The sequence below is a fragment of the Diplotaxodon limnothrissa genome, linkage group LG7 (genome assembly GCF_057381915.1).
Source record: "Diplotaxodon limnothrissa isolate DT_005_m linkage group LG7, D_limnothrissa_male_GT1.1, whole genome shotgun sequence".
NCBI lineage: Eukaryota > Metazoa > Chordata > Actinopteri > Cichliformes > Cichlidae > Diplotaxodon > Diplotaxodon limnothrissa.
Genome location: NC_140602.1, coordinates 66,624,335 through 66,648,800, shown reverse-complemented (window position 1 = coordinate 66,648,800; position 24,466 = coordinate 66,624,335). Strand labels below are relative to the sequence as shown.

At 40.2% G+C, this 24,466-nt stretch overlaps 1 protein-coding gene across 1 annotated transcript in view; it reads left to right on the top strand.

The window, feature by feature from the left end:
- The first annotated feature begins 9,303 nt into the window (after nucleotides 1-9,303).
- Nucleotides 9,304-24,466, top strand: part of smpd3 (sphingomyelin phosphodiesterase 3) — a 47,925-nt gene continuing 32,762 nt past the window's right edge. Inside the window, exons 1-3 of the mRNA XM_085358751.1 lie at nucleotides 9,304-9,623; nucleotides 15,092-15,334; nucleotides 15,421-16,378. Coding sequence (XP_085214877.1) covers nucleotides 9,322-9,623; nucleotides 15,092-15,334; nucleotides 15,421-16,378 — 1,503 coding nt within the window. The 5' untranslated portion in view covers nucleotides 9,304-9,321. The remainder of the gene's footprint in view (nucleotides 9,624-15,091; nucleotides 15,335-15,420; nucleotides 16,379-24,466) is intronic.

Here is a 24,466-nt window from a genome sequence, read left to right as displayed (position 1 = left end):
TTTAACACAAAAGACGTCAACAGTAATGAACATCTGTTTGTTAGACTTTTTTAGTGCTTGTTTTGGTTCTCTGACCCACAAATTCAGCTGCCATCATAACAGCGTATGTGTACCTCATATAAACCCCACAGTGAATGACAGAAAGCAAATCGCTGCCACAGTGACATGTTTAATAGCGGAGCAACTCCACAGCGCAAAACTGATGATTGATTGATTTTTACAAACAACATCATCAAACTAAAATATTTTGGTAACCTAGCCAAATGGGGAATTAGCTTTTTAAAGTGCAGCATGTTTATTGATGTTAACGTGTCTATTATAACGTCTAAAAAAAAAAAAACAACTGTGCAGAAGCTGTTTGTTTGCTGGTTACACCTGGCTGTGGATCAAATTCCTGAGTTTGACTCACGCTGCAAACAGAATAAGCACAAAAAATAGCAGCACGAACAAAGTGGTGTTTATTAACATGCAGATTGCTCGACTTTTAACAGTATTTATTGGTTTTTGTACTTTTTATAAATAGATTTTATTTGATAACGAAGCAGCTCTTCTATAGAAAACTCCTGCACTCCCTGTCATGTTAGATTTTCCACATCTCCCAGTCTCCATCAGTTTATAATGCTAGACTTTCGCCTCACTGATTGAAACTGCCAAATACTTAAAGAGAAACAAGAAATCTTAATTTAAACGCATTTTAGTGAATGCAGGCTGACGCTAATAATCTCCACTTAGTTAACGTTGCAAAAATAATAATCTGTGGAGATAATGGTACCAGACAGTTACTGAAACCAACCAAATAGTGGTTGAAAATGCAATTTTACCAGTTCACCTACTAATGTGGCTTTATTCAAATACATATAGAAAAAAACCTGACCATCGAGCGACTCAGAAGAAAAAAGCCACAAGTTCATAATTTCAGAGCCTGTATCATGAAACTCATGTACAGGTCTGTGAAAGGCAGCCGTATGGTGAAAATATAAACACAAGTTATGATTTGAGTGCTGTTTCTGTTCCTTCAAGCACAGTTTAAAATTCAGAGTCTGAAGAGGAACAGGAAATGATCTGCCATCACCGGCTTGTATCTCTTTCTGCTCTCCCTGGTTTGCACCTCACAGACAGCTTCTTACTTGAAGCACCTCTAAAACAAAGCTGAACTGAAGGCTTTATTACTGATCCCTGGTTTATTTCATGTTGTTCTGGCCCACAGCACTAAACCATCCGTGCAACGCTGATCAGTTAAAATGATTCAGCTGCTTGGCCACCTGACCTGTGCCACCTGCCTCTGCAGCCTGTTATGGAGCAAAAAACGATTTTCTAGATTTTATTTAAGTGATAGTTGAGCAGTGTCATTAAACACAAGGGGGGTTGTGTAAATTCAAGCTTTCCTGTGCGAGAGATAAAAATACAGATATAATATTTGTCCTCATTAGTCGACATTGATCCTCTGGTGAAATCTCGGCGGCAGTAGGATTTTAGAAACAAACAGAAGTGCTAATTAGCAGACATCAGCTCCCCTAACAAAGGAATTATCTGCAGTACAAGCTGACTTGTATACCTTTTTTAAAAATATTGTGTGCCTGTACCTTAACGTGTGTGTGTTTCCAACATGTGTGTGTCTGCTGACGTTGTCACTGTTCTTTTTCCGTCGCTGTATTTCTGTCTCTTCCTGCAAGGCGACGTATTTGGCTATAAATTATGCACCGCTGAGCTTCCCCTGATAAGGCCAAATGTGACGGTTTGTGCTCGTTGATCTATCAGCTCTGACTGAGGTTTGTTTTTCTGGGTGTGGTCGTTGATGCAGCTTTCAAAAGGTAAACTCCCCACAGAAGCTGAGGAAAGTGGAAGCTTTTAAAGGCCGTGGGATCGAGGATTTTAACGCTTAAAGCGGCAAAAAAGATGAATACAATGGGTAAAGACTTCAGCAGAGTTAAAGGTTGATGATAGGATGATGTAATCGGGCCAGTGTGGATACTTTAGTTATGGACAAAAACTAATTCTTATGGTGTTCAGTTAAGTCTTTACTTATCAATCTCAAGCCCACCTTATGGGAGCTTTTGCCAGACTTCCAGCGCTTTTTCAAGTCATTATATAATTCACTGAATAAAGTTGTGTTGCCGGTTCAAATTTTGGGTGCTCATTAAGTGACGTAGGAAAAAAATTGCAACCAGAGAATTTAAAATTGCATTTACAGGGAATGAAATAAGTATAATATGAAGGGAAATCAAAATGACTGAGATTTATAATAAATGTTTTTGAGAAAAAAAAAGTAAATGTTGATAATCGCTGTATGTGTGACAGTGTTTGAGGAGAGAGGGTACATGCAGACGTATAGACACGCATACACTAAGAAGATGTGCCTATAATATATCATTTTCTACTCTGTGAGCTTTAATCACCATCAAGCAACCATCAAGGTCAATTTGCAGCAGGAAAAGAAAATGTGAAAATTAGAAACAAACAAATGAAAACATGCGGTACAAAAACGTCCTTCTTTGAAATGAATGAGCGTTTTTAGCTGGCATTTGCTAATTTTCTCTTCCTTTTTTTTTAAGATCCTGTGCTCTGTTGGATCCAATCGAAAGAGCATTAATCTCCCCACAGGTGATAATAACACCATTTTTACATAAAATCACATTGTCTTTATCTGTGTGAGGTATAATTATGATACAAACTTAAAGCCAGAAAATACCTGTTCTAATCATCATTACACAGCACTATCATCATAATTTACTGATGGAGTTTTTGAATGTTATGATTTCTGTGTTCGTTGTATTGGCACACCAGCATCTCTCCATATAAACTGCTGTAGACTGTAACTTTCTCTGTGTGATTGTCGTACTTGCACCTCTCGTCCTAGCTGTGCTGCTTGAGTTTTATTATGCAACTGTTAATATTGAATTGTTTGGAGTTGAGTTATGATACTTAAACCTGCTAATATTGACTTGCTTATGCCAGTGAGAGGCTGATGAATCTGAATTTGAACACGAGCAAGTCTAGCAGAAAGTAGTGAGAGGATTTTCTTGCATGAGTGAGTTTTGAATTATCCATGTATTTTTTTTCTTCCTGAAACCTAAAACGAGCAGCCAGAAATAGCACATTTTAATGAGCAGTGGCTGCAAATTGCGGCTTAAATGCCAGGCGGCATGGAGTCAGTGCAATGAGTGAATTTGTCTGGATTAGAGTTTTTGTGCAGGGGGTAAGCTCTCTGTTTGCTTCCTTTTTGTTTATTCACTCTCTGCTTGCTCTTCCTTTTGCTTATTCTAAATGCATATCAGAGTTTCATCGATATTTGAGAACAATGAAATAATTACCTTCTGTCGTATATCTTAAAAATACAATAAACAGTGTTGTAATGTGTGCTGTAACACTGCAAGGTTTAAAAAGTTTGGTTGACTAAAATCATACCTCTTCAATGAGTCGATGAGGTCATGGATGGATGGATGGATGGATGGATGGATGGATGGATGAATGGACAGAGACATGGATGGATGATGAATGGATCAATGGATGGATGGAGATGGATACATGATGGATGGATCAGTGGATGACTGATAGATGAATGATGATGGATGGATGGTGATGGATCAATGATGGATGGATGGATGGATGGATGGATGAAAGGATGGATGGAGATGGATACATGATGGATGGATCAATGGATAAATGATGGATGAGATTAGGTGGCTGTAGCTCAGGTAGAGGAGCTCAGCTGCTGATCAGAAGGTTGGTGGTTCAATCCCTGGCTCTCCAGTCTGCATGCCAAATATCCTTGGGCAAGATACTAACCCCCACTTGCTCTCTGATGCATCCATCGGAGTATAAATGTGTATGAATGTTAGTTAGAAAGCACTGCAAAGTATAGACAACAGTGCTTGTGTGTATGGGTGAATGCGGCGTGTTGTATAGAGGGCTTTGAGTACTCCACGAGAGTAGAAAAGCTCTATATAAGAATCATTTCTCATTATAAGAAACATTTACCATTTACCAGTCCATGGATGGTTGGATCAATGGCTAGAAAATGGATAAATGAAGGATGGGTCAGTGGATGATAGATGGATAAATAATAAATGGGTAGATGGATGGATGAAAAGGGGTGAGGGTGCTATCTTCTGTCTGCTTGCTTTTTTGAGAAAGTGAACTAAAAATAGATATGGAAATATAGTATTTGGAGCATAATAAATGTTTTTTATTATGCTTGTTATTTCAAAATATAATCATATAAACTCCCTTTAAACCATACTTAACCAGACATACAAGATGCCACAGGGATGTCACCCACTGGTTTTTGAGTGCACAATACAAAAATACTAAAAATATGCTCTATAGCACTGAAGGTCACATTATTTATCACATAATTTCATCAAAAACAAAACCAAAGAAGATGGGTCCTGTTCAGTGACTTGGTGAGGCCTAGCAAATAATGGCTAAAGTCGCCTTTCTCAGTACACCTGTCTGCCTCACCGGTGCCATTCAGCCTATGGACAGGTTAGCTCACAGTTTTAAGGCCGACCAAAGTTTTTTTTTAAAAGTGCTGCAAAGTTTAATCCCAAAAAGTGCTACCTCTTTTCTCCATATGTCCAGTGAGAATTGAAGTGTGGACTTCCACATGTTAGACTTAAAGATAGTCAGTAAAACACTGCCGTCATATGCCCCTTATGCCCACTGGTGAGTCAGCAGGTCATCTCTTTATATCTTTTCAGGTCAACCATCGCAGCAGGAAGTCAGCAAGTAGTAGCACAGGCAGCTCCTCTGTCATAATACGAATCATTACAGTATAGGGCTTTGGAGCGTGATGTCACGGGGGTGGGCGTGGAAAGGATTTTGGCCCGATCCGCCATTTTGTGAAAAAGGAGCGAAAGCATAGCCATGGTTCGTTCTTGCTGTGTGGTCGGCTGCAATGTTCGATCACACGACCGGCACGGGAATAAGCTTGAAAATGGTTTATCTTTTCATTCTTTCCCAACCCGGAAGCAACATGAGGCAGCTCGTGTATCGATGTTACCAAACGAAGGCGTCTAGCCTGGATAGCAGCTGTGAGACGAGCTGACGTGCAGATCTCTTCCATCTCCAAATATCTGTTGGTGCTCCAGACATTTTCATTCCGGTAAGTTCTAAATATGTTCATATCACTCTTTATAGCCTATTAGTTTTATTTTCTATGCGCTCTGAGCTCATAGCAAATTAGAACAAACAGCCTACTGAGTGCAGAACTACCTTCTATTTATAGAGTTGCTAATTATTTGGCATTATTGCAGCAAACCAGCCGATGAAATGGATGAAACATCGGGACTGGTTTCCAGCGCTACACGAGGGACCTGCTTCAAACATACCACCATGCCAATCAGATTACTTCTTCCATGTGAGGGTGAAGAGGTGACCCTTCTGGATAAGATGGTGAAGGTTTGCTGCGTTTTGGTGAACAGTGTCATAATAAAACCAGGGAAAATGAAACCTGCTCCTGTTAAATATTCTTAAGTCTTTTGCTGTATAAATAGCAGTATTTTTTTCAAAAGATACAGTAAATAATGTTAGTAGTGGGTGATATCATGTAAACACTCATGATTTTGTGTGAACATTTTGTCATTTGTAAACTATCAATGACATGGATTCTACATTGTACCTGATGTGATGTTCTATAAAGTGGTTTTAATAAAATAAAATAAAATAAAAAAGAGGCAAAAATTAGTTTGTTTCTTTATTCAACATTTGAACAGTGGGACTCAGTCAGTACATATTCAGTAAATGCAAATTATTTACACGGCAGTGCACTTCAGGCATAAATCTAGACCCCTAGAAAAAACATTATGGCATTATAGCAGTGACAACTCCTCCACAGTAGCAGGTGGGATTTTTCTGTTTTGAGGCTCCTTTTACCTTTCAATACAGATGGTCTGTCTATGTTTTGATCAAGAGCCTTTTTTGGGCAGCTGAAGAGGAGAAGTCTATCTTATGGCAAACCTCTGGCAGTATCCTGGTCATATTACCCAGCAAAACCCAGTATGCAGGTTCATCTGTAACAGTCCTTGTGCCACAGATCAACACTGTTCCGTCTACTTTAAACAGAAGAGCAGTGACATGGCTGCAGTTCTCTGCGACTCCGGCCATACAGCTGCAGTGGGCGACTTCAACCTTCCCTGTGATGCTCACAGTGACCCATGGCTGCAATGCTGGTTCATTCAGTCTTTGAGAGTGCAGGACCTGAAACACACACAGACAAAGTTCATTTAAAGACAAGAACTATGAGCCAAGGCTGACACAAATGTGTTTAATCTACTTTATCATAAATGTAACAAAGTGTCAAGAAAGTTAGCACATACATGTAATTTTTCATTTCTTTATGTGTCCATCTATAGAACGCTGCATGTTATAGTGTAAATCTGCCTGTTCTCTGTCAAAAACCTGCCTGCAGAAAATGAACCTAAAGTATGTAATGGAAGGATGTCATCACTTTAGAGATGGAGAAAGCATAAAGTGACAATTATGAATCACTTAATATGATAAGGAGATTCTGCAGGTCATTAATCAAAGTATAAAACTAAAATACAATGTATTTTTAGTGACACAGGATACAAACATGGAAGCAAGATGTATAATTAGAATTATTTATAATAAACATTAATAAATCATTGCAATTTCTTTAACCATAAAGAATAACTAAATCCTTCAGGACAATGTCTCATCAATGCACTGAACTCACTATGTTATCCCTCTAACAGCCTCCACACGTTCTCACTGTAATTTCCCCTCATGAATGAATTTATGCTGCACTAATGTGAATGTTTGCAGGGAAATCAAACGCATTTCACACGCAGTACTCGAGCTGACTTACCTTTGTTTGAATGACGACTTGTACGCGCTGACTCCACAGATAAGGTATGAAATATATCAGGCTACGTCAATAGCGGTTGGTCTTCAGGGTTTCATACGGGTCCACATTTCCAATGCACGCTATTTTCTGCAAGTACCGCCGCTTCGCCTCTGGATGCAATCGGTCTCTATACAGTCCATTCTCTATTGAGCAGCTTTTAAGCATCTTGTAATCGTCGTTCCAACACGGTGTTTGATTTGATTCGTAGACCCCGAAAATGGTGCCGCGCTCCCACAATGCATTGCGGCGTGACGTCAACTCCAAAGCCCTATACAAAGGTTTCGACCCTACACAAGAAGATTACAAGGATGGAAGAGGTGGTAATTCTGGGAGAGATGTCCTATTCAGAGAATGAGCCTGTCTGACAAAAGAGCTTCATTTGGGGAGAAAATAGTAGACAGTGGTGACAAACAGCTCCCACAGACATGTTTTGCTGGAAAGTCTTCTATCCTAAATAGATTTAAAAAAGCAGACCCTTGACAAAAAGAAAGATGAATACGTGACAGCCTGTGCTGTCTTTGGACCTGTGGAGGTGTGATTATACAGTCCAAATACAGAATGAAAAGTTTCATTCATTTGGTGAGCTTTGTCAGAATTGCTTTACCTACTTTCTGCTTTAATATGGATTGTGAGTATAATATGCACGCAGCATTTCTCCACGGTTACAGCAAGTTTATAGTTGTCTTGTTGCACAGCAAATGAGACAAGGTTCATTCAAAAGCATGGGTTGTTCCACTGCCCTTCTCTGCTGGGCATATGATGTTACGCCAAGGTCAGCACTCTCTTTGTCTTCCTAAACTCGCCTGTTGACATGAATGAATTAATCTAGTCATTACTTATTCATGTCGGTGGGATCAATTCTCTTCCCTCTGTTGCCTATGCTGATATTAAAGTTGGTTAAAAAGCATTTAGGGTTGGAATTTCTGGTTAAGTCATCTGCGGGCTGGAAGAACGACGTGGTTAATGTCCTTTCCTTTGTGATACCCTTTTGTAACAACAATTACTGATTCCACGATGAGCTGTTTCCACAGCCCTTCTCCTATTTAAACATAGACTTTAAATTATTTAAACACTGCGGGCCAAAAATTTCTGTGGTAGTGGATTTGTGTGTGCTCATGCACTAAGAAATCTCTTTGTTTCAGCTTCAGGAGCTTTGGAGTCGTTAATATCATCGTATCTTTCAACTCTTTAGTTTATATAATATTTATGTTCTGAGAAATATTCAAATGCAAGTCACCTTTTCTCCTTTTTTTGTATATACTTACTTTTCCATGAGGAATATAAATGTGTTATCTTTTCAGAATCAAACACAACACTTTTAAGTGGACCTGTTACTGCAGCACTGCTGACAATGAAAGTGGGCCAGACTTTATTAAACTTGCAGGCGAGTGACTGAAACAGCTACCAGTGAGAATGACAAATGCCATTGATTGGCTCATGGCGTGGTAGTAAATACATAAAGTTGTTTTCTAGGTTACTGGAATGTCTGTAAGCGACCTGCCGGTAGCTTCAAAGTGATGTCCGATAAACAAATCACTTCCAGTGTAGATGCAACATAAGTGTAAGCAGGCTACAAAGTCAAGTTTAGCTGCCATCCATGCAAATCAGCTGATTTTAGTGCCAACCCACATCAGCCGATTGCTCCTTCTGCACATCCAACTGACTATCTCGTGCAGCTGCCGCCATTTAACCTGTTTTAGCCTGCCCACTATTCATCTCCAACCCACCCACACCCCAGTAGTATGACCACAGTCTGATCAACTGCTTGTCTTCTGAAATAGCTTAAAAAAAATACATCCCATAATGTGTTGTTGTCAGGAGTATGTCGTACTCGCTGTCATACATTATTCTTTCTTCTTGTAAGACGAGACAAACTACAGTAAATAATTTTGCCTGTAGCTTACAAGCCTCTGTGGGGATGTGCTGTTATTATGCAATTACAGTCATTCTGACATGTATGAGTTTCACTCCCAGTGGAATAAAGTCAATTACTGATCCCCTGCTTCTTTTTCCTTCTCTCCCGCCTTTCCTCTGTCGATGTGCTTCTTTCTTCAGGTTTGGAGGAAATGCTGATGTTGAGTGGATACCCCCTGCAGAGGTGGTTTGAGTCCTCGCAATCATAGATCCGTCATCAAGGGAATAGTTTTCATCATGACAACTGCCTACCTCGAGACTGCGCTCCTTGACCCCTCCTGTGGAGGGTGTAATTACTGAGGGAGGGGCAGCAAGACTGAGATAAGCTTTCCTGTGAAGATAGAAATCATCCAAACCATGTAGTGTTCCTTTCTCCAAGGAATGGGGGAGGGTCTACATTTGAGTCTGATCTTTTTTCATTTATTTCTGCTTATGTAATTAGTGGAAGAGATTTTGTGATTGATTATAGTGTATGTGGGCGTGGACGTGCAAGGTGAGGAGAAAGTGACAGACAGAAAGAGAGAGAAAGAAGGAAAGAGATGGTCCTCCACATCACCCCGTATTCCAGTGCCTGTCTGCACTTCTTGGATGGCTTGTCGTGGAGCCTGGTGTTTCCCTGCTACTGGTTCCTGGACCGGCTCCTGGCGTCCTGTGTGGCCACCTCGCTGGAGAAGCGACAGCGCTCCCAGGACCCCTGCTCCTTCCTCACGTTATGTGTGCTGATCTCCGCACCCCTTTACCTGCTCCTCCTCCTCGCCTCCTTGCCCTTTGCTCTGCTGGGCTTCATCATCTGGGCTCCCCTGCAGGCAATCCGCCAGCCCTACCTGTACACCTACTGCAGGTTAGTGCCAACATGGCTATATTATTTATCACTGCTGCTGTTTCTGTGAATTTACAGGGCTCTGAAAAAGTATTTTTACCAAACTTGATTTAAACATTTAAAGGTTTCAGATCATTAATCACATCCTAATAGACAAAGTTACCCAAACAAGTACATAGTACAGTTTTTAGATGATTTCATTTATTAAAAAAACGCTATCCAACCTTACCTAGCCCTATGTAAAAAAAATAATTGGAATAGTGGTGACGGAGTGGCCGGCCTAGCAAAACTACTCCAAGAGTGAAGGTTTCATAGTGGCCTGGCCAAATTGAGATGCTTTGGCATGACCTTAAACAGGTCCACAGAGATATGAAAGACTTGTTTGAACTTATTACAAATGCTTAATACTAGTTCTCGCTGCCAAGGTCCAGGTAGGCTGGGTAGTTTTTTTCCATTAATAAATCATAGCATCATTTAAAAAACGCCTTTTTTATTTACTTCTGTTTTATATTTTATTTGTTTAATCTGAAACATGTAAGTGTGACAAAACTGCAAAAATGCTTTTTCACAGCACTGTACATAATATCTGATTTTGTAAGGATGTAGTGTCTTTTACTTTAGACAGTATTATGTAGAGTGACCTAACTGTTTTAAGGTAACACAGTCTTTTCCTGCTTAAGGTTTCTACAGGTGAGGAGGGCAGACCTACAGCCAACCATGTAGGCCTTTCTTTGTCCTTGCAGTGGTTCAGTTTAAAGATGACCGGATGAACGCACTTTATACCGGTTTACACATTTTAGACTGGCTTTCAACTAAACTGTGAATGAAAATGAGGCCCTGGATCAATGTAACGTGAAAAATGGGCCGAGCAGTTGTAGAGTCATGCTTCATTTTTCATCTATGGAGCCAGTTGTTCACAGGGGTTGGCTATTTCAAGAAGGAGAAAATGAAGTCATTATCTTGTGTAAATAGTTTGCTCGTGGGTCTGCTTTCCAGCTGCAAGACTCCATCAGCTCTCAGTGGGTGTTTCGTTATCCAAACACCCACCCAAGTGGCAACCCGCCATAACCACAAAATGGGAAATACAGTATTTAGCTCTGTTTGCTGTGGGACAGCAGCACGATCTTCCTATAATTAGCAGTTTAGAGATGGCAAATGTAAAATGTGAGTTTCTAGTATTTTAAGTATTGTTTCAACAGTCACCTAGTAACAGTTTATTGTATATTCATGGATAACGTCTTTAAAAAGGTAAAAAGCACCGATGGCAGTAGAGTTCAGGGCCAGAAGCATAAAGAGGGGGTAGAGTAGAAATGGTAGAGTGAAAATAGAAAATGTAATACATAGTATGTGTACATCACATAATAATCATTTGAGAGTAAAACAGATAAAAACAAAAACAAAAAACAGACAGGCTGCTATGATGTGTGCATGTCTGTTTTTATTCCTAAACCCTCTATAATTAAAATCGCACTATTATTATGAGAAGGGCTAAAAGTTGTAAGGCCCGGTTGCACCTTGTGGGGTACACTGACATAACTGTTTGATCCAGTTTATTTTTCTCCACAGAGTCTCAAGGACAGCCTAGCTGCTTGGTGATAGTACAGAATTAACTGTGTTCTTATCTGAAAGATGGTAAAAAGAAAATTGGATAACACGACATCCTAAGAACTTACTGAATTTACGTATAGCTTTGTTATTCTTGATATGCTGCAAAAACATCTCACATAATAAATGTATTTGTATTTCATGCTACTGACAACTCCTGAAAGATTTCTGCATGAAAACAAGTTTGTCTCAACAGTATTTTCATAACACTCATCAAAGACAAGGCTCTACAATTCAACATTTCATTGCATCAAAGTATACAGCACCAAGTTTGGGTGGCCAGATGTGTCCAAACTTTGGACTGGTAGTGTAGTAGTATTATTATAACCCCATCTCACCAGCAAAGGGTTTCAAAATACAACAACAAAAAAGAATCTACTTAAATCCAACTTAGATGCACTATTTTTCTACCTTAACAGAGTTAGATATGATCAAGAATACTAAAAGTTTATTCTACCAATTAACAAATAAACAGTTTGGCACAATGTGAGGAAATATGTACAGTAACTAAACTTTTTGTCTTAATTTCCTATTATTTGATGAGTTTTCCCCCCAGGAAGGGCAGATGTTAATTTTAAGTTAACATCTTTCACACTCTGATGTTGGTGAGACCTTTGGAGAATTGGGGAAAAATAAATTCCAAATAGAAAAGATTTTTAAAAGCTGAAAAGCACATGAGTATAATTCTACTCATCACACCCCCACAAACACCTGCTGAAAAACTGACAACAAAGGACCGTTTAAGAAGAAGATGTGAATCCAATTTTTTTTTATCTGTTTCTGGTCTGTTTGGTTGTTTTAGGTTTTCTTAGTTTTACTCGTAGCCAACATTGTTGATTATGAGCCTTCAGTTCTTGTTATTTTAAGTTACTGATTGTGTTTATGGAGCTTACAGTGGGGCAAAAAAGTATTTAGTCAGCCACCGATTGTGCAAGTTCCCCCACTTAAAATGATGACAGAGGTCAGTAATTTGCACCAGAGGTACACTTCAACTGTGAGAGACAGAATGTGAAAAAAAAATCCATGAATGCACATGGTAGGATTTGTAAAGAATTTATTCGTAAATTAGGGTGGAAAATAAGTATTTGGTCACCTCAAACAAGGAAAATCTCTGGCTCTCACAGACCTGTAACGTCTTCTGTAAGAAGCTTTTCTGTCCCCCACTCGTTACCTGTATGAATGGCACCTGTTGGAACTCATCATCTGTATAAAAGACACCTGTCCACAGCCTCAAACAGTCAGACTCCAAACTCCGCCATGGCCAAGACCAAAGAGCTTTCGAAGGACACCAGGAAAAGTATTGTAGACCTGCACCAGACTGGGAAGAGTGAATCTACAATAGGCAAGCAGCTTGGTGTGAAAAAATCAACTGTGGGAGCAATCATCAGAAAATGGAAGACATACAAGACCACTGATAATCTCCCACGATCTGGGGCTCCACGCAAGATCTCATCCCGTGGGGTCAAAATGATCATGAGAACGGTGAGCAAAGATCCCAGAACCACACGGGGGGACCTGGTGAATGACCTGCAGAGAGCTGGGACCAAAGTAACAAAGGTCACCATCAGTAACACACTACAACGGCAGGGAATCAAATCCCGCAGTGCCAGACGTGTTCCGCTGCTGAAGCCAGTGCATGTCCAGGCCCGTCTGAAGTTTGCCAGAGAGCACATGGATGATACAGCAGAGGATTGGGAGAATGTCATGTGGTCAGATGAAACCAAAGTAGAACTTTTTGGTATAAACTCAACTCGTCGTATTTGGAGGAAGAAGAATACTGAGTTGCATCCCAAGAACACCATACCTACTGTGAAGCATGGGGGTGGAAACATCATGCTATGGGGCTGTTTTTCTGCCAAGGGGACAGGACGACTGATCCGTGTTAAGGACAGAATGAATGGGGCCATGTATCGTGAGATTTTGAGCCAAAACCTCCTTCCATCAGTGAGAACGTTGAAGATGAAACGAGGCTGGGTCTTCCAACATGACAATGATCCAAAACACACCGCCCGGGCAACAAAGGAGTGGCTCCGTAAGAAGCATTTGAAAGTCCTGGAGTGGCCTAGCCAGTCTCCAGACCTCAACCCCATAGAAAATCTGTGGCGGGAGTTGAAAGTCCGTGTTGCTCGGCGACAGCCCCAAAACATCACTGCTCTCGAGAAGATCTGCATGGAGGAATGGGCCAAAATACCAGCTACTGTGTGTGCAAACCTGGTAAAGACCTATAGTAAACGTTTGACCTCTGTTATTGCCAACAAAGGTTATGTTACAAAGTATTGAGTTGTATTTTTCTTATTGACCAAATACTTATTTTCCACCCTGATTTACAAATAAATTCTTTACAAATCCTACCATGTGGATTCATGGATTTTTTTTCACATTCTGTCTCTCACAGTTGAAGTGTACCTCTGGTGCAAATTACTGACCTCTGTCATCATTTTAGGTGGGGGAACTTGCACAATCGGTGGCTGACTAAATACTTTTTTGCCCCACTGTATGTGCACTGTGGCACTTTTGTCTTACATGAACATTCAAGATTAGAGTTAAGGTTCATTTGTGTCCTTGTTTCAGTTTCATTGCTTTAATTTGGCAGTTAATTGTCTCTGTGTGGTACACTGTCTCGCTTTGTTCCATTGTCTAGACTTCCTTCAGCTGTGTCTCATTACCCTTTGGTTTCCACCCTCCCAGTTACCCTTACTGTTTCCACTCAGTCTTTCTCTTAGTGTCTCTGTTGCTTCTCTGTTCTTGTCTGCTCCTTTCCTGCTGTTTCTTTCCTTGTGGATCTTTACATGTCTGGACATCACATCAACCTAATAAAAGTTGTGTTTGCAGCTCAGTTAGTTTGCTTTTAGCATCTGTGTTCAGGTCTTCACAAACTAATGACTCCAGCTGTGCTTTAGGCACCAAAACTACCTGGTCTGGTTTGAATAGATCACTTTTAAAATGTTGATCATGTTAGAATAAAACTTAGTATCATGGAGTCAACTACTACAGCTCAGTTCAGATGGTGTATGATTTCAAAACTTCAGGCGGTGTTTAAGTGGCATACACCATAGGTTTTTAGACAGTAGACGATTTTTGTAGCTTTGCCTCTGCCTACAAGTGGAACAGAATCACTACTGTTTATTTTAGCAAAGTCTGAAGTGTAGACAGCTCTATACTTTGCGCAGGTTCAGCTATCTGCTGCGAAACTCATCAGATGTTGCCTCACAGCAAAACAAACCCAAGAGTTTCTCAAGGCAAATAAATTGGATATTCTTGAATGACAAGTCAGCCAACTGATCAGAACTCAACAGAGAAGCTTTACAGTAACTGAAGAAAAAACTAAAGTAAATGGTTCAGGTTCTGAAATTATTTATTTTATTATTTATTTATTAAATTCACTGTGCTTGTGCACAGATACAAAATTTAAAAAACTGTTTTAATACCCAAATACAAATGGTCCTAACTGCATATGTCTATGTAGACACATCTCTTTAAGTGACAGAAATGTAATCCATTTCTTTAGACTACATTACTGATATAATAAGGTTAATAAGCAGAAACCTCAAAACTGCTCAGCAGCTAATTGCTTTGAGAGATTCTACTTTAAAAAGTATTTGCATTTGATTAGCTTCCTTATGGCTATAAGACCCTGTGTTTGAAGTATCTGGATTTCTTTAATATTGCTCAGAGTTAGATGACCAGTATGATATTACTCTCAATGAGTGTAGGCTCAAGATGAAGGTAGAATAAAATGGTTCTCTAAGTATATCTTTTGAAAAAAAGAAATCTGGGAAAAATTTCCTTGCTTCTTTTAAAAAAATGCTTTTGCTACTATTGCCCTATTTTTCTTCTGGTATTATATTTGCATTTAAAGGTTGTTTTTTTTCTGTCTTGTCTAGGCCAGACAAACACCAGGCTGAACAAGGTCAAGCAGGTGCTGGAATTGGGGAATGGAGGCCACAGGGCAGAAGCTTCTGTTTCTGCAGTGCCAATGTTTGCCTTCTGCCTGACTCCCTAGCAAGGTTTAACAACCTGTCAGACACCCACCGGAGAGCACGGGAGGTAGGGAAGAGGATCCGCAATGGTGCCAGCCGACCTCAGATTAAAATCTACATTGACTCACCTACCAACACTTCTATCAGGTATGGAGAGATCAATCCAAACTTCTCTCTGCACTTATCTGCAGTAAATGCCTCTATGTTCATATTGTTTCTGTTATGTTTATCAGTGCGGCGTCCTTCAGCAGCCTTGCCACAGGTTTCCGCCGTACCTCATCGTTGGACCAACGTCCAGACCAAACACACACAACCAATGGCCCAGCCGACACCGAAACTGAACCTGCCACCGAGTGCCCGATTCACCCCTCAGGTGCCACTGACTGCCCCGTTCACCCTTCTGTGAATGACCAGGGCTCTGCTGAATGCCCTGTGCACCCTGATGGGGCAGGCACTACAGCAGAATGCCCTCTCCACCAAGGGGAGACTAAAAGCAGCTCAGACTGTCCCATTCACACCTCAGGGGAGGCTCCAGACTGCCCCGTGCATTCCACAGTAGCTCAGAGTGCTCCTGGTCATCATGACTGTCCCATGCATGGGGATGGGACCCAGCCAAAACCCGCAACAGACTGTCCGCTTCACACCTCAGGGGTTCAAATTAGCATCAGTGCTCCAGAGCCGGACCCCCAGGAAGAGGAGGCGGAGACAGGGAACCACCGGCCTGGAGAGCACGGAGGGGCAGACACGGGCAGCATGACTGCTTCTCGTGAGTCCCTTGCTCGTTACCATGGAAGTGATGGCGGGATAGGGATATCCTCCAACAACACTCTCTCTCATGTCCCACGCACATCAATATTCAAGCGCCCAGGTCGAAAACGCCGCCACGGAGATGAAACATTCGACCATGACATCTCTGCCTTTTTCCCTGCCAACTTGGATTTCCTGGCTCTACAGGAGGTATTTGACCATGGATCGACTACTAGACTACGGCGCCAGCTGCATCGCTATTTTCCCTACATCCTGAGCGATGTTGGGCGGTATGGCTGGAAAGGCTGCTGCTCCAGGTTCAAATTCCTGAACAGTGGGCTCATGCTGGCAAGCCGCTACCCAATCCTGGATGCACGATACGAGTGCTACCCCAATGGCAGAGGGGAAGATGCACTGGCGGCCAAGGGGGCGCTGTTTGCCAAGGTTTGACTTCATTATCTCTCTCTTTTTCTGCTTTGTTGTTACTGTTATGAGGCACAGGTTTCTCTTTAGTCGGTCTGCTGAGCTGTGTGAAGTAGCAGACTTTCAGCTTCAGAGTCGTGACCACTGGTTTGGTTTCTGAGAGGATGGTCTACTCTTCAAGAGATCCTCTAATATTTCATGTATTTGACCTTTCTTGAAATGCTTTTCACTTCCCTTTGAGGACATTTAGACTCCTTCCAGGAGGCAGAGCATTTGGTTTTAGGTGTTATTATCAGCAGCATTTTAGAGTTCTTTTAGTTGGCTAAATGCATCAGGATAAAAGCAGAACCTACCAGCTGACCATTTTGTTGTCACTATCTTACAAATTAGTCTTTGATTCTAATAAGGTATTATTGGGAGTTCATCAGAACTGGCTTATCCACCATCAGTATAGCAAACACAAGCTCAATATTTAAAAAAAAAAGAGGATTGCTGAGGATAAAATCATGTAACATGTTTATTCTTGGAGCAATTCGGCAAGCAAAATAGGCCAAAGTGAATCAACTCCAAGTCTCCATCAGGGTCTATTTTGCTTGCTGAACTCCTCCAAGAATAAACTTCATACATATTTTTATCCTGAACGGTGCCGCAGCAATCCTCTTTTTCTCTGATTGGGAGTCTTAGAATCTCTCCACCTCTTTTCCTGGAATCATTTTCCCACCCACATAGCATTTCTTTTGCATCTGAACTGAAATTCACTTGCGGACCTAATATTTCTCGCAGCAAAGACGTGTCTCCGCTCTGACAACTGCTTGGCGCTACTTCAGCTGTAATCCTGTCATCACTGATGCTGCTCTGGGACTTTGGCATGGCAGTAATTGAATCTGCCCATTAAGTCCATTTAAACTAAATTAACTTATTATACATTTGTGAAAGAGAGTGTGAAAGAAGGCCAGAGAATCTGATCTAAAATGACCTGTCAGCTGCGTACATTAATTATAGATCTCAGTATTGTGGAATCGTAGCGATTGTATGGGGAACATTTTTTAAATGCTTCTGTTATTCTTCCAGGTGTAACAAACTTTGCATAACCCATGTGTGATGCAACTCACACACGTTTTCTACAAATTTGCAACAATGCTGCACTGAGGTAGAAAACACAAATTAAAGCACTTGCTAAATGCATTTGCTTACACCCACACTCATTCACACATCACACATCTGTCACGGTGATGAGTGAATGCACCGCAGTAATTAGTGATCACTCACAGCCTTTCCTCAACGATCACTGTAGTGTCGACAAAAAAATGCTTTCGAGATTTTTTCTTTTTTATTAATGTTTGTTGAAGAATTATCATAATGTTTGTTTTTCAGTGAAGATATGATAACGATAAGCATAATAATAATAATAATAATAATAATAATGGATACTTTATTGATCCCCATGGGGAAAAATCATATGGCTTTGGTAATTAACGAGAGAAAGCATTGTTTACAAATGTAACTCGATTTTTTTAAACACCGCCAAATCACACTTTTCACGTGTTGGTAATTTAATACAATTACCAATCACTGTGGGCTGCACTTGTATAATTGTATGAATTATTTTGCAATTACTGAGTCTTTCCAGATTCTGATTTTGCATAGTTTTACATAGTTTTGCATAGTTTTACATAGTTTTACATAGGTTTTTAAGGGGCGTTTAATATGAAATCAAAAACAGTTGACTCAGTAGGAAATCAAGAACATAAAGAGCAAAAATGTATTGATTGCAAACAATTATAAAATGTAATAAACAGATATGGATAATATAAAAAATTCTAAATAGAAAATTGGCCAAATGCTAAAACCCGCATCCTAGCAAGCAAAGAAAACATACAACCTTTGTTCTTCTATTTTATTTTTTTTTGTTTTATTGGCTGATATCATTAGTTTTGACCTGATAATGGATTTGCTATCAGCAAAGCCTGTAAGTCTCATCTGCTGAGATTACTTATTGCCAAAATGTGAGAAAGAACAACAATACACTCTACAATTATATATTCCGTTCGGACTGCAATTATTATGCTCATTTTCAGTTAACATGCATAATGTGTTTCCAATTAACCTGCATTTGAATGTATAACATATAGAAAATGGCTGTTTTAATTTTCCACTGTGAAAAATCTATATGTCAAAACACAAGGACAAGTTTTTGAGGATGACTTGTGATAAAAAAAATAATAATAATAATGATCTCACATCAAAAAGAAATTTATTCCATTACTTTATTTTACCAGAAAGTTCCACTGAGATCAACTCCTGTGATGGCACACCTGTCAATCAAACTGCCACATCTCCAACTCAGTTTAAAAAAAAATCACCCCACTCAGAGTTTTTATGAGGGGCAAAACTATGCAAGAGAGGCCAAACTTGTATCTTTCCCAGGCTGCAAACAAGCTTCCTGATGCTGTAAATCTGGACATGTTTGGTACTCACTTGAAGGTCTTTTGGAGCCACCCTCAGATGGGATTTTTGCCACTTCTGCAAAGATTCATTTTTCAGCTCTGTAGCTTGCCCTGTGGTTTAAACTCAGCGGAGCATTTAGGATTCAAAGTTCTTTCCCTCCATTACTATAGAGGATGTATGTGTTAGAATGACTTCATCATCAGCATAAAGGCATAGTTTTGCTTTAATATCTTTACTCAAGTCATTTATAAAAAAGCTGGAAAAAAAACACACTGCTGCAAATGGAAGCCTGCAAAATGCCTTCATATCTGGCACAGCTGTTTATGATCAGAACGAGTGCAGTTGATTGGTTTGCTCAGCTGCCTGTTGGGGTGTCTGCTCGGTGGCTCGGGATACAGGTCAGCACTGCGCTGAATGGGCTGTATTGCAGTGGGACATTGCCTTTGCTAATATTTGTTTCTCTAGTGCACTTTATTGCATTGCACATTATTTATGGGGAGTTGTTTCACCTCCCAACAGAGCGCCCATGATTCTGTCGACTCCTTTCATCTACTCCATAAGTGCAAAGTTGGAGAGTCCATTAGGCAGCAGGTAATAAGACATTACATGACTATGTGTTCTCTTAATGTAGACATGCAAGAGCAGGAAGTTGTATGGGTTTATGACATGGTTACTAATGCACTAATGCGAGCACATGATGAGCGATCGGGTTGCTATAGTAGCTGCTGATGTCCTTCTTCCTTTGTTTTGGCGTTATGAATTTTTCTTGGACTGTAGTCTTTTTTTATTCTGTATCATAACCAAACACACAGAATGTTGGGAGAGATAATGCAGTACAACAGTCAGGTGCATATGTGCCATTTTTTGTGTGCATGTTTGTGATGATGTGTTGTGAGTATGTGAATTAATTAATCAGCCTCATACTGTAACTATCAGGAATCTGGATCTGATCCAGTTCCCGGGTCTGCTTTATGTGGCCCGATGCTACCTGGATGTATTTGTTTATGTCCACCTATGCACTTACATCCACAAGATCTAATAAAGACACATGCTGTCACAGCTTGCATACTGACAGTCGCATCCTGTTAGTCCTGCTGCCTGCTGACTGTCGCTGCAGCTTACAAGCTGCCTTCACATTCCTGTCTCACCACCTCAGTGCACAGGAGGTCACTCCAGGTCTCATGACAAGCTGGCTGTTAGCCAGCTGGCAGGCGTTGTACTGGCAGCAAGCTGCTAACGCTCCCAGCTGACAAAAAACAAACAGTAATAAACAACAATGTTCCCTTTAAGTAAATCCCATGGATTCACTTAAGGAACTGTGCCGTGTCTGAAGTACCAAAAAATAGACAATCTAAAAATATCTGCTGCACTAAAAGCAGCCCATCGATGGAGGGAAATTACCTTGGATTTTGTTTTTTTAATTATTATTGATTAGTTTTATGGATATTGTTGTGATACACCCCCTGCTTCACCCTCCAATAGCAAAATGCGACTTTTAAACAGCAATCACAGTTTGTAGTAACCTCTTTCTATATTGAATAAAAAAGAATAAAAGTAAAGACATTTGCTGAGTACCTGGTGAATTCATAATTGGCCCAAGACACCAGGAAACATCCCTTACCTGAGAACCCTTTTTATTGTTTTATTTACCCAGTGAATTCAGGCTTTAACTTTGGACAGTTGAATCTATGAGAAATATTCTTGCTCATTTTTTGCTCGGGGTTTGGGAACATCCAAGTTTGTAAATGTGAGAACTTGAGAACGAAGCAACGTAGGAGTTTCAAATTGGTGCATCTACTAAAAGTCTCAGATGAGTTTGAATCTTAGTTATCTTGATCTCAAGGTCAAAGGTCAAGTGTCTGAAAATGTTGTGAATGCTCTAACTTTCACGAGGTCACGTGGGATTTTTAAAATTCATGACCATAGATGCATGCAGTATTTTTGCATCTAGAAAGCATATGTCCCCAGATGTATGAGTAATGGATGGAAACCATTTTCACTGAATTATAAAATAAACCAAAACATAGGCTATTTAAACTACTGCAACCAAAGAATGAAATGAAAAGCATGAAAAAATTATTAAAATATAACAAAAAACATATTCTTCCATACTTTTTTAATCAGTAAAAAACAGGACAAAAACAAACTGACCGTCACCATTTCAGAGCCTCTGTTGGGAAACTCGATCATATTTGTGCAGTGGATCAACATTTTTCTCTAACACTGGGTTGAATAACCTCAAATCAAAGTCCACCTATTTCTTTTTCTGGATTTCATGGTCATAATTAGTGGGTGTGTCACAGGTGAACGCCCGCCTTGATCTTTCTTTGGCCGTCCACTCACTTCCTTGTGGACTGCTGATGCTTTCCATTTTTAAAGGCTCGTTCATTTCTGTTTCACAGATGTTTTTTACACCTGGTAATTGTTGTTAGCGCCATCAGTCAGATGCTTCTTGTTTCCTCTCCAACTGTAAAATGTAGATATTAAGATAAAGAATATGTTGCCAGTTAAAACCTCTCCTATCATCAGCTATATCAGAATACATACTAATTAGGACTTGTTATTACGATCAGTTTGGGTAACCAAATCACATTTTGCTGTTTCCCATCCTCGCAGCCTGTCTGTCTCTCAGGCTGCTGCAGGCTTTGATATGCCTGCTGTTTAATCCTCGCGCTTCTCCTTCCTCCAGACATCTTGGCAGCTTTCCAAGGCAGAATCTTGTTGGCAACCTTCGCTTCCCCTCCACGAACCTTTGGCCATTCTCATTCATTACTACTCAACACTGCAGCTCATTTCGCCGCCAGCTGGGACGCATCTCATTAGGCGCACATCATTTGATCTACCTGATGTTCACACTGCGTTTCTCCAAACACATTATCGTGTTTCTTTCATATCCAACAAAAAGCAGGATGCTAAGTCTTAAGTCTTTCTTAAACAGGTGATTCTTAGCATCTCTGCTTTTTGCATTTTGTGAGGCTTGATACTAAACTCTTGTTATTCTTGGGCTTCTACACTTTATTTTCCTCACATTTTCTGTCAGTCAAAACATTGTGGGCAGTGCAGTAACACCATCTACCATAAATATCCAGTAGTGATGTGTCGGTTGCGAACGAAACGGCTCTTAGAGCCGGATCTTTGACGTGAACGACGCGAGCCGAATCCTTATTGGGAGCCATGGGGTTTTTTTTCCTTCTCTCACCCTCTCTCTCGCACTTTTTTCCGCTTCACTCCGCACGTGAGCCTTGTCCTTTGCGCTGGGAAGAGGGGGGAGGGGCGGTAGTTGCAGTCGCAGTAGCACAGGAACAAAGCGGGAGAGAGAGAGAAAGAGAGCCAGGGACAACAACGCCACATTAGAAAGGTATAGTAATCATCCACAACTATTTTCAGTTGCAGATGATAAAGGATTCAGAAAGTTTATTCATGCAGGTCCATATGACAGAGAATGTGCATCTTCTTTTTGTTTTCATATTTTAATTTATATTTAATTGTGTTGTGGTTTGCAGTGTTTTGTGTTGTTTCACTTTAAATTTGTAAAAGGAAAAAGCTGAAAATTTAAATAGTTAAAAGTTGAAATGTTAATAGTTGGTGTTTGTATTATATGATTTATTTATTACATTTTATGTGGAGTGAATAAATAAAAGTATATTTACGGTGACCCCTAGAGACAAAGCACGTAAAAACTCCAAAACACGTAAAAACTCCAAAACACGTACAAAACACAACAGAAGTGCTCCAGGATGCAGGCGCAGTGTTGAGCTTTTGTTACCTAGTGGCTACACAAGCCAGGAAGCACCAACGACCGGATTTGGTGTGTGGTAGTAACAGGTAAATGAATGTTTTTTGTAAATTATTTGAATATATATGAGTGATTGTGTATAAATACACAAACAATACACATATGCTTTCAATTGTGTAATTTAAGTGATCTAGGTAGCTCTGTTTTGGAAGTTCAGTTCATGCTAGATGTGTTTTGGAGTTTGGACGTGCTTTGTCTCTAGGGGCCACCGCATATATTTATATATAAACATATATAAATAAAACCACTTTTTTTACATTAGTAATTCCTTTTGTGCTTAATTTTATATTATTGTTAATAATAAATTAATTAAAGCAACAAAACAACCTGAAGAGCCGGTTCAGAGCCGAAAGTGTCACGGCTGGCGGAGGGAGCCGTGTGGTGTGGAGGAAAAGGAGGACCCAAAATGCAGCAAACTGATGATACGAGTGACGTTTTATTTACAGGGTGGTAGTGGCAAAAACAGGCAATGAAGCACGAGTAATTACAAACGGAAACCTAAACTGGGAGAAACTAAGTGACAAACCTGGGACCATACAAAGGGGTGCGGGGCAGAGAGACGCAGAGACAGGAACACCATAGAACGCAGATGAATGTAGATTAACGCAGTGATACATGGATGAACGCAGACGAGCCGACAACGAACACAGACCGACACCCACTAAATATACACACACAAGGTAATCAGGTAATCACACACAGGAGGGAAGAACAGCTGAACCTAATACACCTGGGGACCGGAGGAGACAAGCTGAACACAATAACAACAGACACAGACCTTCAGAACAGAACAGGAAATCCAGAACACGAGCCTTCAAAATAAAACAGGAAACAGACTGATGTACAACACAACACGGGGACATGAACAGAGCACCAAGGACAGACACAGGTAGGGCTGACAATACACCAAACTTCAGGTTAACCCTAACTAATACAGATCAGAAAAAACGCAAAACGCTGGGTCAACGACCCAGGACCATGACAGAAAGAGCCGGTTCTCTAAAAGTAGCCGGAAATCCCATCACTAATATCCAGAGCTCGGGTTTCCCTATTTTTCATTTATAGGTGTTGCATTTCCTAGAGCTACTTTGCTTGCAGCCGGGCGGTCTTTATTTTTCATCATGTCACTGGCTGCCAGATAAGCACATCAGTTTTTCTGTCTTCTATATGTCTGAACATGTGAAACCTTCCAGTCAGCTCATCCTTGCCAAGTCAAATGGTTTTATTGTTATTCTACCATGTGCAGTCGTACAGTACACAGTGAAATGAGACAATCTTCCTCCAAGACCATGGTGCTACACATAACAGACTATCAACGAAAGTGTAATGTGCAAAAACTGCAACAAAACAAAACAAAGACAACGCAACACCAGACAGAACAGAACGATACAGACACAAGACAGTGCAATAGAAAGACTATATAAATAACCCTCAATATAAGACATTCAGCTGCTAAATACTGTGTTTACTTTAACCTCCTAGGACCTATGTGGACATCACATTTTGGGTTGCCTAGACCAAAATACTAAATTTTGCTCTACAAATGCTTGATATCCACTTAAGGGGATGTTATTCTGCCACTGTCCTACCAAATTTAAAACAAATGTCCTCATATGTGGATCTAATTTTTCTCAGAAACAAAAGTACAGTATCAAATCAAATCAATTAAAAATTAAAAAAAATCTTAATCTTAATCTTAATTGTAATTCTTTGTTTTTACATTCATCAGGTCCCAATCAGCTCAAATAGCAAAGAGAAATTAAAAATGCATGAAAGAGTTTGGGTCTTAGGAGGTTAAAGTCCTTTTGATTGTTTCAAACATTGACTTTTAAGCAACCTGATATCGTTTTTGTTCTGCATGCAAG